Source organism: Bubalus bubalis, chromosome 23 (genome assembly GCF_019923935.1).
Source record: "Bubalus bubalis isolate 160015118507 breed Murrah chromosome 23, NDDB_SH_1, whole genome shotgun sequence".
Classification (NCBI taxonomy): Eukaryota; Metazoa; Chordata; class Mammalia; order Artiodactyla; family Bovidae; genus Bubalus; species Bubalus bubalis.
This window is the reverse complement of record NC_059179.1, coordinates 34,295,208-34,311,826: the sequence shown is the minus strand read 5'-3', so window position 1 is coordinate 34,311,826 and position 16,619 is coordinate 34,295,208. Positions and strand designations below refer to the sequence as shown.

Below are 16,619 nucleotides of genomic sequence, written 5' to 3'. Positions count from 1 at the left end.
CTCATCCTTAAGGGATTCCAGTTCAGGCATGTAGGTTGTAGTTTGCCCTTGTTTTCCCCTCCTTCATACCCATCTTTCCTTTCAACTGCCTGACCTCCTGACTTGGAGTAGAGTCATCAGACATACAGGCAACAGCTACAGGTGGACTGAACAATCAGCACAAAAATGTATCCACAAGATTATCACTGTTTGTGACTGCTAAATACTAGAAACCATGTAACAGCCTGGTGGGCTGCAGTCCCCAGGTGGCAAAGAATCAGACACAACTTAGCGAGTGAATAACAAGGGTCAATACACAGGACAGGAGAGTAGCTGAATAAATTATGGCACGTGCGCATGCACACACACACACACACACACACACACGCACACACTACTATGCAGCTATTAAAAACAACTGGGAAGTTTTCTATAAATTTATATGGAGTGACTGCCAGGAAAACTTACATGATAAAAAGTAAAGTGCACAAAAATGTCAATGGTATGTCACTTAATATAAAATATTAAAAAAAGAAATTTAAAAAATAAAAAGAACAGGACAAAAAGAATGAGAAGGCAAGAATAAGCAGAAGAGATGGGTGGATGGAACTATATTTTCTGTGTGGTTCTGACTTTTAGACCAAGTTATAATTCTTCATGAAGTAGTGAAAGTGTTAGTCACTCAGTCGTGTCCAACTCTATGTGACCCCATGGACTGTAGCCTCCCAGGCTCCTCTGTCCATGGGGTTCTCCAAGCAAGAATACTGGAGTGGGTAGCCATTCCCTTTTCCAAGGAATCTTCCTGACTTGGGGCTCCTGCATTGCAGGCAGGTTCTTTACCGTCTAAGCCACCAGGGAAGCCCATAGTTTTGCATACTTAAAAAACAAACAATATCAAACAAAAATGGGGGAAGGGGGGCTAAAAATACAAATAAAAACAAATGAATCTAGCTGTACTTCAAATGAATAACGTAATCTCATGGGGGGGGTGGGGAGTGGGAGGAACTAATTTAAATAATTTTTAAATTTAGTTGAGAGGGACTGGAAGCAAAGACATCCCGGTAGCAACAAGCACATCTAGTGTCCAGATCTTATTTTCTCAAAACCATTCTCAATATTCAATACTAAAAGGAATCAGAGGCTCCTTGGAAAAATGGCTGATTCAGAGGTGGGGCTGGGAAAGTACAAGACGAACCTGGCAATATTTTGTTATTGACAAGAAGTGCTCAGAGAATGATTAAGGACAAAGGGAGACAGGTGATAGAACAGCTTGAAGGAGATCCTATTAGTCAAACAGGAAAACTGTGAAAACCAAAATAAATAACGACAGTGATGCTTCATAAAAGCAAATAAGAATTCATGAGCTGAGTCCAAATATATTATATATATATTATATATCATATCTATATTATATGAGATGGTTGGATGGCATCACCAACTCAAAGGACATGAGTTTGAACAAGCTCGGGGAGAGGGTGAAGGGCAGGGAAGCCTGGCGTGCTGTAGTCCATGGGGTTGCAAAGAGTTGGACACGACTGAGCAACTGAAATGATATTATATTACTTCAAAAAATGTATTTTTTTTCCTTCTGGTCAATGTACCCCAATACTTCTTCAAAAAAGTGATGAGTAAAGGTGAGATTTGAAAGATGAGACGATGTTAACTATGTTAAGACAGCAATGAAGGAGATTCCAGGGAGAGAAAGTAACACACGCAAGGGACTGAAGAAGGTCAGTGACTCAACACACAGAACAAAGGGGAGCACTGGACAAAACGAGAATAAACCTACAGACAGAGACAGTCTCGTGAGTCATATTAAGGACTGAGATCTTCATTCTTAAAAACAATGGAAGTCAGATGAAGAATGAAGTGCAAGTCTCAAAGGTACTTCAAACTAAACTCGTGAACATCCCTCCAAACTTGTCCTTTCTACAGCATTTCCTGTCACAAAACGGCACCACCATCTGTCCAATTATACAAGCCAGAAAACTACCTACGATACCTGTGTCATAACCAACCAGCCCTCTATCATCACCCATCGTTAATCCATGATCAAGTCCTATTGATCTCATTACCTAAAACCGACTTCAAGCTATTATCATGTCTCAGGGGGAACACAACAGCCTTGTCACAGATCCATTCTTCCCCACTAATTAACAGTTACCCACCCAGGAGAGGAACGGATCTTTACAAAACACAAATCTGATCACATCATCTTCTGGCAGAAAACCCTCCATGGGCGTTCCTTTGTTCTACATACAAAAACCACATGTCTTGTCTTCAGCATGTTCTTCCACGTCCAGCTCAGAGTGCTGTAGCAACCAGGGCTTTCTTCAGTACCTCAAGAGTATCATTCATTATTTCTCTCACTTTAAAGCTTTGTTACCGAGTGTCTCTATGTCTGGAATGCTCTCACCTAGTAAAGTCATACCTGTCTTTCAGATCTCAAGCTCCATTTTTACTCTTAAAAAGGCTTTCTTGTTTTTATGAGGTACATGTGTCCTTTTGAATTATGGCTTTCTCAGGGTATGTGCCCAGTAGTGGGATTGCTAGGTCATATGGTAGTTCTATTTTTAGTTTTTTAAGGAATCTCCATACTATAGATAGCTAGTAAGATAGATAGATAGATAGCAGGTATCTAGCAGCTAGATATCTATAGATATCTAGCTACTATAGATAGCACAGAAGCTCAGCTGGGTATTCTGTGATGACCTAGATGGGTGGGCTTGGGAGTCCAGGAAAGGAGATCCAAGACAGAGGGGATATATGGTTGATTCACTTCACTGTACAGAAGAAACTAACACAACATTGTAGAGCAAATATACTCCAATAAAAAAGAAAAAACTTTCTATTCTTCCAGATTACTGTAATTTCCTTCTTAGCACTAATCAGAAATTATAAAAATATTTATGTGGTTATTTAACTTTTCTCCTTGTTAGACTGTAATTCCTATTAATTATTTAGGGACCATACACTGTTTTATTATTTACCAGCACAGTGCCTCGAACAAAGTAGGTAATGAATGGACAGGGTACAAATGCTAAAGAAACTTTTATGTGTGCAATAAGCCACATTATATTGACAAAATAGGATATGTATATTGATCTATACACAAGAACAGCTGCCAAATAACTGCATCTAATTTTTTTCAGTGTCAACAACCTTAAAGTACATATACAGAGATTTTTCTTAAAATATTTCGCTTGTTCTGTTAATCATACACAAAAAATAAAACAGGATGTAAAAGACTCTTCCCTGTGGGATTTTTTGACATCACATAGGCAATGGCACCCCACTCCTGTACTCTTGCCTGGAAAATCCCATGGATGGAAGAGCCTGGAGGGCTGCAATCCATGGGGTTGCTAAGAGTCGGACACGACTGAGCGACTTCACTTTCACTTTTCACTTTCATGCATCGGAGAAGGAAATGGCAACGCACTCCAGTGTTCTTGCCTGGAGAATCCCAGGGACGGGGGAGCCTGGTGGGCTGCCATCTATGGGGTCGTGCAGAGTCGGACACGACTGAAGCGACTTAGCAGCAGCAGCAGCAGATCAAAACTACTGCACTTAAAATAAAATATGGAAGGAAGAAAAGGAAGAGAGGGAAAAGGAAGAAAGTGAGAAGAGAGGGAGAGGAAGAAGAAAGGGAAAAAAGGAAGGTGAAACCAAATAAAGAGTAACAGCTTTTAAAATGTTAGTAATCAAGTTAAGTTTTTAACTCATTAACTGGGGGATTTTTGCAGAAGCAGTCAATAATGTGTTAAGACTTTAAAAAAACTTTTAAGGTCTTATTTTTGTGAAATGTATAGACATATAGATACAATTATATATAGTAGTATATATATATATATATAACGTGTGCGTGTGTTCAGTTGCTCAGCTACGTCTGACTCTTTGCAACCGCGTGAACTGTACTCCACAAGGCTCCTCCGTCCATGGAATTTTCCAGGCAAGAATACTGGAGTTATTCTTGGAAATACTGCCATTTCCTATTCCAGGGGATCTTCCTGACCAAGGGATCAAACCCATATCACTTGTGCCTCCTGTATTGGCAGGCAGATTCTTTACCACCGCACTGAAAAGCCTCATATATTATGTATATATAGTACACAGCAGACAGTAAAGTTTGATCGCAGGCAGTATAATAACTTAGTTCAATGAAAAAACTAAAAATAATTGAGGAGTTTTACTGTTACAAAAACTGTAAACTGACACATCTTGAGATCTAACAGACAAGTGTGACTTTAGTACTAGGCAAGAAAGGATCCAACGGAGTAGGAAAAAGCAACGCACTCCAGTATTCTTGCCTGGGAAATTCCATGTAGAGGAGCCTGGCAGGCTGCAGTCCACAAGGTCGCAAAAAGTCGGACACAACTTAGCGACTGAGAATGCATACACAAGAAAAGATGAAGGCAGACAAGGCAGGTTAGAAGACCCTGAGGGAAAGCAAGAAAGGTATGCAGAGAGAGGATTTTAGGTTTTATACCAAGAGCACTGAAAACACGAGGTGAAAAAAAATATCACAATCACTGAATACTAAATTAAAGCAGAGGCCAGAGCAAATTTGAATGTTTTTTAAATTTCAAAAACTGACATTTCCCTGTGGCCACATTAAACACTCTGAAAGTTTACCATAAATTGGCCAATATTTTTTATCATACTTTAGGAACAAAGAATAATAAACACATAGGCTGCTGCAAAAAGAAAATATGAAGTGTGTACAAAAAAGAGTTAACACAGCAGGCCCCACTGCTATTCTTTCAAAGGTCTGCTTACAGGGCTGGTCCTTCGCTGGATTTTGAGAGTGTCCCCATCATTCCCAGAACTGATAAGAGTGGCACACAAGATCTAAACTGTTTGTACAAACACTATGGTTTATGGTGAGCACTTGCTTTCCTTCTGGGAGTCTGGAATTTTGGTACATGGCGCCAGGCAGAAGATGCCTCTGTGGCCAGCCCCCAACAAAAACCTCGGGTGCTGTCTCTAATGACCTTCCCTGGCTGGCAACATCTCAAACTTATCCTAACAACTCCTTGCTGGGGGAATTAAGCACATCTTATGTGATTCCATCAAGAGGCGACTCTGGAAACCTGCTCCTGGTCTCCCCTGGATTCAGCCCCATGTGTCTTCTCCCTTGGCTGATTTTGCTTTGTATTCTTTTGTAAAAAATTGTAGCCACGAGGAGTACAACTACATGCTGAGTCCTATGAGTCCTCCTAAAGAATTGACCTGGGGGTGGTTTTGGGAACCCTGACAGAGTAAAATCATCAAATAATGACTCATTAAAAGTTTCATTTCCCAAAGAAGACATACAGATGGCTACTCTGTTGTTGCTGTTTTTCAGTGTGTGGTGGTATTCCAACCGACTCCTTGTGACCTCATGGACTGCAGCATGCCAGGCTTCCCTGTCCTTCACCATCTCCTGGAGCTTGCTCAAACTCATGTCCATTGAGTCAGTGATACCATCCATCTGATCCTCTGCCACCCTCTTCTCCTCCTGTCTTCAATTATTTTCCCCCTGCCCAGCATCAGGGTCTTTTCTAATGAGTCAGCTTTTCGTATCAGGAGCTTCAGCATCAGTCCTTCCAATGACTATTCAGGATTGATTTCCTTTAGGATTGACTGGTTTGATCTCCTTGCAGTCCAAGGGACTCTCAAGATGGCTAACAGACCTATGAAAAGATGCTCAACATCGCTCATTATTAGAGAAATGCACATCAAAACTACAATGGAGTTATCTCCTCACTCCAGTCAGAATGGCCATCATCGAAAAGTCTACAAACAATAAATGCTGGAGGCAGTGTGGAGAAAAGGGAACCCTCTTGCACTGTTGGTAGGAAAGCAAACTGATACAGCCACTATGGAGAACAGTATGGAGAGTCCTTTAAAAACTAGGAATAAAACTACCATATGACCCAGCAATCCCACTACTGGGCATATACCCTGAGGGAACTTAATTGAAAAAGACACATGTACCCCAATGTTCACTGCAACACTATTTACAACGTAGGACATGAAAGCAACCTAGCTGTTGCTTGGCAGGTGAATGGATAAAGAGGTTGTGTTACATATACACAATGGAATATTACTCAGCTATAAAAAGGAATGCATTTGAGTCGGTTCTAATGAGGTGGACAAACCTACAGCCTATTATACAAAATGAAGTCAGAAAGAAAAAAGCAAATCTTGTATATTAACACATATATATGGAATCCAGAATGATGGTACTGATGAACCTATTTTCAGGCCAACAATGGAGATGCAGATATAGAGAACAGACTTATGGACACAGTGGGGGAAGGAGAGAGTGGGACGAATGGAGAGAGCAGCATGGAAATATACATATTACCATATGTAAAACAGGCAGGCATTGGTGATTCGTTCTATGACCTAGGGAGCTCAAACTGGTGCTCTGTGACAACCTAGAGGGGTGGGGTGGGAGGTGGGAGGGAGGTTTAAGAGGGAGGGGACATATATATAACTATGGCTGATTCATGTTGATGTATGGCAAAAACCAACACAATATTGTAAAGCAATTATCCTTCAGCTAAAAATAAACAGAATTTTTTTTAAAGTTTACTTTCACTGTAAAATCAGAAATATATTCTAATTTTTAACAAAGTATGAAACAGAAAAATAGCATATACTATATAATGAGAATACCAGTGGTTACTCAGAAGTATTATGGAATTTAGATTTCTAGAGTCTGACTTAATTGTATATTAACATTCACCTAGTAAGCACATTTAAAAGTATGCCAAATTTTCCTACTAGATGTTTTCTTATAAAATCAGTGCTTTTCTTTAGATAGCCACTGTGCTAAATTTGCGTTATATAAAAATATACCATTAACATATCCAGCATAAAGAGGTTAAAAAAAAAATTAGAAACCCTCAAGGAGAAAAGGGAAAAAAACCCAAAGGTACCTGTCAATTTAATACAAATATATGCTAACTCATTACGAATTAATAACAAGCTTAGGGCCCAGCTACATTCTTAAAAACTGTTTCAATATCAGAACCATTCACTACTATTAAGTATCTTTACTTTTGCTTTAGATCTTTGACATTTATAATTTCTTGTATGCTATTGTGAAAGTGATACTGGTCACAATTACAAACCTGCTTCTAAAAGCTGTTTTAAAGAGGAAGGAGACTGAGTATTAAATTGGCCCTCTTTCAGAGTGTTTTTAAATTAAAATCCACTTACTCACTCAGCTGAGCATTTCTGGCTTACTGATAAACGAACTGAAATTCCATGAAACAAAAACAGGCTGCTGAATGCCTCTTCAAGGACATAAATAACATGGCTGCAGATACATTCATAAATATATCAGATAGTACTGAGATAAGACACAGCAGCGTGATGAATTAGGAGACTAGAATTAACATATATACACTAATATACGTAAAATAAATAACAAGAACCTACTATAAAACACAGTAAATTCTACTCAATATTCTGTAATAGCATAATCTATATGAGAAAAGAATCTGAAAAAGGATATATACACACACCTGTGTGTGTATGTGTGTGTGTACAGCTGTTCACTTTGCTGTACCTGAAACTAACACAATATTGTAAATCAACTATATTCCAATAAAAAAATTTTTAAAGACTCTTAGCAGCAAGAAAGCAAATTAATTTAGTGCCAGCTTATTGAACTTTCATATGATAATTCTGATTATGCCTGCTTTTGTGAATATGAACTGAACTTATCTTCTAAGCAATATAAAAATCTTTTATTTCTGTTACCAGAATTTTAACACAGTAGCATATTACTGAAGTATTGTTTCTTTGAAATTACAATGTTGAAACCACTTACAAAGTATTTTACTTTTCACAAGTGTATTTATATGTAAAAATCATTATTATTTTTTGTCACAATGTGTTTTAAAATATTTTCAGTAAACTGGTAAAGAGATTGTAAGGATCCATTCTAAGAAGCCACTGAATCTGCTTCAGATGGAGGTTAAACAACTGAGTTAACCTAAGAGTTTATTAGCAGTGATCTGAAGTAGGAAATGGTTAACTTTGGGATTTTTTAACCCAGTCTGTAAATGCCCCATCCTGAAACACAAATCATATTGTCATTCTCCTATTATGCAAATAAAAACCACCTCAAACATCTCTGTATTTTCAATGGATGAAAAAGCCTATTAACTTAACTATTAAGAATGTTACACAAAGCTCTTCATAGTGAGTCTGAACCTAATCTACCTTCCTCTCTTTCACTTTTCCAAGGAGCCCCTAAAGTCTTGCCACAGTAAACTATTTTTCACTCCCCAAATCTACTCCTTCCATTTGGTATCTAAGAGAGATGAAAATGTTTGCAATTTCCTAGAAGGAGGATTGTAAGTAAAGCACTTCATGGGCATTTCTAATCTTTGACTATATGAATAGAGTATCACTGTTTAGTTGTTTTATTGTAAAATTTCCTAATTTGATTAAATGGATCAGGGGAATTAATTGCCTCTTATACTAGCTATAAATCTAACTTAAATAATTTTTAAGATGCTTAATCTTTTTCTTTTAACATTTTTATAAAAGCATTTTATATAAAGGTAATACATTCATATGGCAAAAATTCAAACAGAAATATAAAATGTAAACCAAGTCTTCCTCCTTCAGCTTTAGTCCTTCTTTGCTTCCCTGCTTGTTTACCTGTCACTTCCTCAGCCAGGAGTGTCCCTCCTGCTCCATTTTCATTTTCAGCTACACTTCTGCTCATTTTTCAAGTTTCAACCTAATTCTCTCCTCTGAGAAACATCTTCCAAAGCTTTTAGGCAAAGTGAGTTACTCCTTTCCCCACTGCTTTAATTCAACTTTGTTATATATTTCCTTAGCAGTTAAAAGTATCCTGCACATAATACATACTCAATAAATGCATTTATTACATGGACTTGAACAAGACACACAAGCATCTAAAACCTAGGAGACAATGAAATACTCTTATTTCTTAAATATGGATGAATTTTTAAAATCATGATTTAATTACTGGGAATATTTGAGTTTTTGATAAATCTCGTTAACAGGCAATTCCAATACAGTCCATTCCAAATTAAAAGCATCGGAAGTTTCATTTGCACTGAAGATTTTATTCAACATTTCTTTTTTTTTTGTAACTAAGTTTCAAGATACCCTTCATTTTTGTACATGCATACTCTATTCTCATTTTTACTCTCACAAGATCAGTGACCACTTTTTAGTGACTGCAAAGAGGACAGCTTCAATTAATTTAAGCCTAATCAAATACAGCCTTTATTTCATTTACTCCACATGTCCTCTTTTTATAGAAAGAAGTAAACAAGGAACAAAATCTGAAAAATGTCAAAGTTTTAAAGAAAAGACTAAGCATAATCTCTTGTTAAAATTTCAAAATTTGTAATACCATAAAAAAGGATTTCCTAGTGTGCTCTGGAAAGCCTTAACCTTTATAAATAAATAAAGCAGGGTCAAAGAAAAAGTATCTGTTATAATATTCTGCCTTCTAAAATATTAGTAGTAGTTTTAGGTCATTTGAAATTAAAGGAAGCCTAGTTATAGTTCCTAAAAAGAACTTTAAACCTTTTTATCATAGTGAGAAGAGTATAAAATTAGTCATGCATTTTATTTTCTCTTTTTTGCATGGAACAAATTTAGTTAAGTCCAGATGTACAAAATGACATTTTTTAAATACTTGATCATGAAAAAAGTAAACTATATCCTTATTTTTAAAGAAAAATCATATACTAAATTCTGGTTCTTTAGGAAGGCAAACCATTATCAACTAAGCTTAAGTCTTCACAAAAAGGTACACGGAGTCCTTAATTCAAGATTAGAAATTACTTTCAGAATCACTGCAGTCTTGCCAAATGTTCATTCTCCTATGAGCAAAATGAGTCAGCCACTCTCCAGTGACTATGCCAGGACAGTCTGTTAGAAACCAATTAAAAAGAGCAGATACCTTTATCAGAGTATGTGTGTTCTAATGCATGAAGATCAGGCAACAGGTGAATACAGTTTATGCAGCAGTAGGTGAAGAAATCAAGGATGACCACTTTTCCACATAGATCCTTATAGACAGAAATAGGTTCTTCCGTATTCAGCCATTCTAATCCTGAAATTTACACAAAATAAATAATGATTAAAGGAAACAATGAAGATAATTTATCTAAAACTTTCCATTAAAATGTGAACCATTATTATTTGTAAGAAAAGATGGGGGGACAGGAAGGGAGAGGGGAGTTAATACATAGAAAGCTACTATTATGAGGCAGTCTGCAAATATAGTAAGAAAAAGCTACTAAATTCTCTCAGAAATAGCATATTAGTCTGTGTGTGAAAGGAAGATCAACATATTTAGGTAAAATATAGGGAGGAAGAATCAATATTAAAAGGGTTTAAGTACATGATTAGGTACAAATGAGCTACTGAAAATTAAAGTCAACCTTAAGAATAGAATAAATAACAAAAAGGAACAGTGTTAGTGTTAAACTTTAAGGATAAACATGCTGTTGTGCAGTCCCTCAGTCATGTCCGACTCCTTGCGACCCCACGGACTGCAGTACATCAGGCTTCCCTGTCCTTCAGCATCTCCCAGAGTTTGCTCAAACTCCTGTCCATCGAGTCGTTGATACCATCCAAACGTCTCATCCTTTGTCGTACCCTTCTCCTCCTGCCTTCTATCTCTCCTAACATCGGTGTCTCTTCCAATGAGTCGGCTCTTCGCATCAGGTGATCAAAGTATTGGAGCTTTAGCTTTAGCATCAGTCCTTCCAATTAATATTCAGGGTTGATTTCCGTTAGGATCGACTGGTTTGATCTCCTTGTTGTCCAGGGACTCTCAAGAGTCTTCTCCAACACCACAGTTCAAAAGCATCAATCCTTCAGCACTAAGCTTTCTTTTGGTTCAGCTATCATATCTGTACATGACTACTGGAAAACCATAGCTTTGACTATATAGACCTTTGTCGGCAAAGGATAAACATACAAAATACCTAAGCCAATTTCATAAGAGAAAGAGCTAAAATGCTCTGGATTTAAATGAGACCTTAAATACAAAATATTTTAAATATTTTATTTCATTTCATTTAAATGAAAATATTTTAAATGAAAAGTTAAGCAAAACACAGTTAAAGATTTCATGAAAGCAATATTAATATCGATGAAGACCATGTTCCCTTCTCTCCAAAGGGAAGAAAATAAAATCTCATTAATCTGTGATTTCATAAATCAGAATTTATAATTACTAGACCATGATTTACAACTTTAACTACATACTATGAAGAAAAATTTTGTCAAACAAAAGTAGATTAAAAGCGCAGCATCTCTGTTACCAATTTAAGAAACAAAGATAATGAGTTTGTTGCTTATAAGTAAATAAACGTACCTACTAAAACCATTAATTATACCTTGAGGCTTGGAAATAAATAGTTTATAGAAACTGAAAACCAAAGTTGGGTGGAACAAGTGAATAATAACAGTTAACAACTAATAACGGCAACTGAAGTTACTCAAAACAAAATCTAAAAAAAAAACCCTGCAAATCAAACTAGTATTTCTGTCAATAGTCCAACCTAGTGAGGTTTTGGCTTCCCTGGTAGCTCAGACAGTAAATAATCTGCCTGCAACATGGGAGACCTGGGTTTGATTCCTGGGTTGGGAAGATCCCGTAGAGCAGGGCATGGCAACCCACTCCAATATTCTTGTCTGGAGAATCCCTGTGGACAGAGGAGCGTGGTGAGCTACAGTCCACAGGGTCGCAAAGAGTCGAACATGACTGAAAGACTAAGCACAACAGTGAGGTTTCAGAGTACAGTAAGGTCTTAATTATCCACTTTATTAAAGTGTTAATTATATACCCGATCAAATGACCATATAAAACTTCAAACTGATTAATGTGTATTTCATATCTAATTCTAAAATATTTATGAGTCTCAAATATATTTTCTATAAATAATCAAGCGATTTAGATTAGGGAAGTAGGGACAGTATTATTATATATGTCAGTTATTGTGCTAGGTGCTTAGCAGACTTAATAATAATAATGCATTTTATATTAAAAATAACAATGAATATAATTTTAAAAGCTGCTAACGTTTACTGAGCTCTCATATGAAGTAAGAACTTTAGATATATTACTTCCAAACTACATAATAAACCTGAAAAGCAAATACTGGTTCCATTTTATAAGTGAGAAAAGTAAGGCTTGGAGAAGTTAAGTAACCTGCTCAAGATCATATAACTAACAAATGGAATAACTGGGATTTAATTCCAGGTCTGTCTGAGTCCTTCATTTATACCATGCTGCTTCCCATAAAACATGTTTCTTTTAAGAAATGAACAAAGCAAAGTGTTTTTGAGAGAGTTATGACTTCTTTATTACCATAATTGATAAACCAAGAAAAAACTCATATCCAGTAATCTGTCCTCAGTAATTATGTTAAAAACAAAGACTGAGTATTTTGTTATTATATTATGTATGAGTCATGGAGATCAAATCTCATGGTAATAAAATACACTCATTGTAAATACCAACAAGAAAATAAAAGCACTGGGCCAAATCCTAACTGCTGGCATGCTGGTTTACGACAGTGTACTATATATAGCTGATTTTGGTACTAACAACTTGGTTATGCCTATGCACATAGTCATCTCTTGTGTTGCTGGAAAAAGGTGTTTGCTATGATTGCTGTGCTCTCTTGACAAAAGTTTGTTAGCCTTTGCCCTGATTCATTTTGTATTCCAAACCCAAACTTATCTGTTACTCCAGGTATCTCTTGACTTCCTACTTTTGCATTCCAATCCCTTACAATGAAAAAGACATCTTTTTAAAATTTTATTTCTAGGTCTTGTAGGTCTTCATAGAATCAGTCAACTTCATCTTCTTTGGCATAAGTGTTTGGGGCCTAGACTTGTATTACTGTGATGTTGAATGGTTTGCCTTGGAAACAAGCCAAGATCATTCTGTCGTTTTTGAGACTGCACTCAAGTACTGCATTTCGCACTGTCTTGTTGACTATTAGGGCTACCCCATTTCTTCTAAGAGATTCTTAGTGGCAGATATAATGGTCATCTGAATTGAATTCACCCATTCCGGTCCATTTTAGTTCACTGATTCCTAAAATGTTGATGTTCATTCACTCTTGCCATCTCCTGGAGTTTGCCCACTTCCAATTTACCTTGATTCATGGGCCTAACACTCCAGGTTCCTACGCAATATTGTTCTTTACAGCACGGGACTTTACTTCCACCACCAGACAGGTCCACAACTGAGTGCTGTTTTCACTTTGGCTCAGCCGCTTTATTCTTTCTGGAACTATTAGTAATTGCCCTCTGCTATTTCCTAGTAGCATAGTGGACACCTTCTGATGGGGGTTGTGGTGGGGAGGTGCGTTGTCATCTTCCAGTGTCGAATCTTTTTCATACTGTTCATGTTCATTGGGAAAACCACGATGATGTGGTCACTCACCTAGAGCCAGACATCTTTGAGTGTGAAGTCAAGTGGGCCTTAGGAAGCATTACTACAAACTAAGCTAGTGGAGGTGATAGAATTCCAGCTGAGCCACTTAAAATTCTAGAAGATGATGCTGTTAAAGTGCTGTACTCAATACATCAGCAAATTTGGAAACTTAGTAGTGGCCACAGGACTGGAAAAGAACAGTTTTCATTCCAATTCCAAAGAAGAGCAGTGGTAAAGAATGTTCAAACTACCATACAATCGTACATGAACCAAGAACTTCCACATGTACAAACACAGTTTAGAAAAGGCAGAGGAACCAGAGATCAAACTGCCAACATTTGTTGGATTGTAGAGAAGGCAAGAGAATTCCAGAAAAACATGTACTTCTGCTTCATTGACTATGTGGAAGTCTTTGACTATGTGGATCAAAACAAACTGTGGAAAATTCTTAAAGAGACAGGAATACTAGACCACCTTACCTGTCTCCTGAGAAGCCTGTATGCAGGTCAAGAAGCAACAGTTAGAACCTCATATGGAACAACTGATGGGTTCAAAATAGGGAAAAGAGTATGACAAGACTGTATACTTTCATCCTGTTTACGTATCTTATATGCAGAGTACATCTTTTCAAATGCTGGGCTGGATGAAGCACAAGCTGGAATCAAGATTGCTCAGAGAAGTACCAACAACCTCAGATATGCAGATGATACCACTCTAAAGGCAGAAAATAAAGAAGAACTAAAGAGTCTCTTGATGAGGGTGAAAGAGGAGAGTGAAAAAGTTGGCCTAAAACTCAACATTCAGAAAACTAACATCATGGCATCCAGGCCCATCACTTCATGGCAAATAGAAAGGGGAAAAGTGGAAGCAGTGACAGATTTTCTTTTCTTGGGCTCCAAAACCACTGCAGAGAGTGACTGAAGCCATGAAATTAAAAGATGCAGGCTCCCTGGAAGGAATGCTATGACAAACCTAGACAGTGTATTAAAAGCAAAGACATTACTTTGCCAACAAAGGTCTGTACAGTCAAAGCTATGGTTTTTCCAGTACTCAAGTATCGATGTGAGAGCTGAACCATTAAGAAGGCTGAGAGAATTGATGCTTCAGAACTGTGATGCTGTAGAAGACTCTTGAGAGACCCTTGGATTGCGAAGAGATCAAACCAGTCAGTCCTAAAGGAAATCAACCCTGAATATTCATTGGGAGGACTGATACTGAAGCTGAAGCTCCAATACTTTGGCCATCTGATGCGAAAAGCTGACTCGTTACAAAAGACCCTGATGCTGGGAAAGACTGAAGGCAAAAGGAGAAGCAGGTGGCAGAGGATGAGATGGTTAGACAGCATCACCAACTCAACAGATATGAGTCTGAGCAAACTCTGGGAGATAGTGAAGGACAGGGAAGCCTAGCACGCTGCAGTTCATAGGGTCGCAAAGAGTTGGACAAGAATTAGCATCTGAAAAACAACATGCATATAAACTTTTAAAGTTTCTTGGATAGGATAAGCACTAATGCACCCAATTCTTTAGACAGAATTCTACAATAATTCAAGTCCAGTATAGGATTAATAACAGAAAAAAATAAGCACTTCTGAAGGCCAGAGCAAAAGGCTTGGAAAGACAGGAGGCTGTCATCAGGGGCAGGGTTCCAACAGACCTCCCATGAGACACTGAACCCTGCCACAGCCAACCAATTAACTATACATGTGGTTTCAGTGTCATGCCAGGAGACACACCAACACCACCAGGCAAAACAATGCCAGTCCTAACCAAAGAAGGTAACGTTCAGTTTCATTTATCATAGCAAGATGAGCTTTACAAATAGCAGTGCTGGGAATATCAGTTCTCTCATGCTCCAAACATTGACAGCAACAGGATTCAAACCTGGAGATGGGCCATTGATTCAGGTTTTTAAAATGACAAGTTTCACAACTTTGAAAGGAGTGTGGCCCAGTTAAGAAACCGGCCCAATGTGGGAGGCAGTGTCTGTATAATCCAACTTCGGCATTTCTTAGTTGCCAGGCCCTAGGCGAACGACTCTATTCCCGTGCCTCAGTTTCCCAACTGTAAAACAGAGCTGACAAGACCACCTCGGGATACTCTGGTGGCTCAGAATCCGCCTGCAATGCAGGAGACCTGTGTTCGATCCCTGTGTTGGGACGATCCCCTGGAGGAGGGCATGACAGCCCAATCCAGTATTCTTGCCTGGAGAATCCCCATGGACAGAGCAGCCTGGCAGGATGCAGTCCATGACGTTGCAAAGAGTTGGACATGTCAGAGAGACTAAGCACCCACGCAATAAGACCACCTCGGTGGTTTGCAAAGAGTAAACAACAAATACTTTGTGTTTAGGACTCTGTGTGGCCCACAAGTGATCCGTAACCGTTAGCCTGGATGATGCACAAAGATGATGATGATGATGATGATGATGGGCAACCACACTGAAAGGACAGGGTGGCGTGGATACTGGAATCATTGCCAACGGGGGCCACGAAACTTTAACTCGGTGTACTGAGTTAACCCAAGGCCCGGGCAAAGACGGAGGACAGAGACGAAGATGCAGTTTCCCGCCCTCCACAAACCCTCTTCCGCTGCCGCCTGGGGACAGAATCTTGGCTGGGCAAGGCGTCTTTCCGCGGCTCGGCCGCACAGCCGCCTCGCCCACCGCTTCATGGGAGGGCGCGGTCCGCGAGAAAGGGGAGGTTCCGCAGGGGTCCCCACCCCGAAGCCAGCCCCTCACCTTCCGGAAACTCGGGCACGGACAAGTCCTGCTCCCAGCCGTCCACCTTCTGCAGATACTGGTAGACCAGGCCGTCCTTCTCCTCCTGGGTCACGGCGTCGAGCAGGGCGTACTCCAGCGAGGTCTGAGCCGGGAGCAGGCCCGAGAGGTTGCAGCTCCGGGCTCCGGGCGCCGCCATGTTCTCTCCGGATGGTCCAGGAGCGGCCGCCCAGCCAGCGGGACGGTCTCGTGTGGAGCCAGAGGAAGCGCTTTATTGTTCTTTGGTTTCCAAACCGCACATTCGCCTCCCTTTCCACCAGCCCCACTCTACGCTAACGGCACTTTGTTCAAAGGCTAAAGTGTAAATAGGCGCAATTCCCAGGCACGTAATTAAACTACCTTCCCAAGCTACCCCGCCCCTCCTAAGTCTTCTCGCCCCAGGGGAGCCTGGACATTCAGAACGCCAGATTCAACAAGG

General features: G+C 39.0%; 1 protein-coding gene across 1 annotated transcript in view; it reads right to left on the bottom strand.

Annotated features, from left to right (window-relative positions):
• Window positions 1–16,575, bottom strand: part of NHLRC2 (NHL repeat containing 2) — a 62,382-nt gene extending 45,807 nt beyond the window's left edge. Inside the window, exons 1-2 of the mRNA XM_006043981.4 lie at window positions 16,163–16,575; window positions 9,926–10,078 (exon numbers count right to left, since the gene is read on the bottom strand). Of these exons, the coding sequence (XP_006044043.3) occupies window positions 9,926–10,078; window positions 16,163–16,340 (331 nt within the window). The 5' untranslated portion in view covers window positions 16,341–16,575. The remainder of the gene's footprint in view (window positions 1–9,925; window positions 10,079–16,162) is intronic.
• Between the last annotated feature and the right edge of the window lie 44 nt (window positions 16,576–16,619).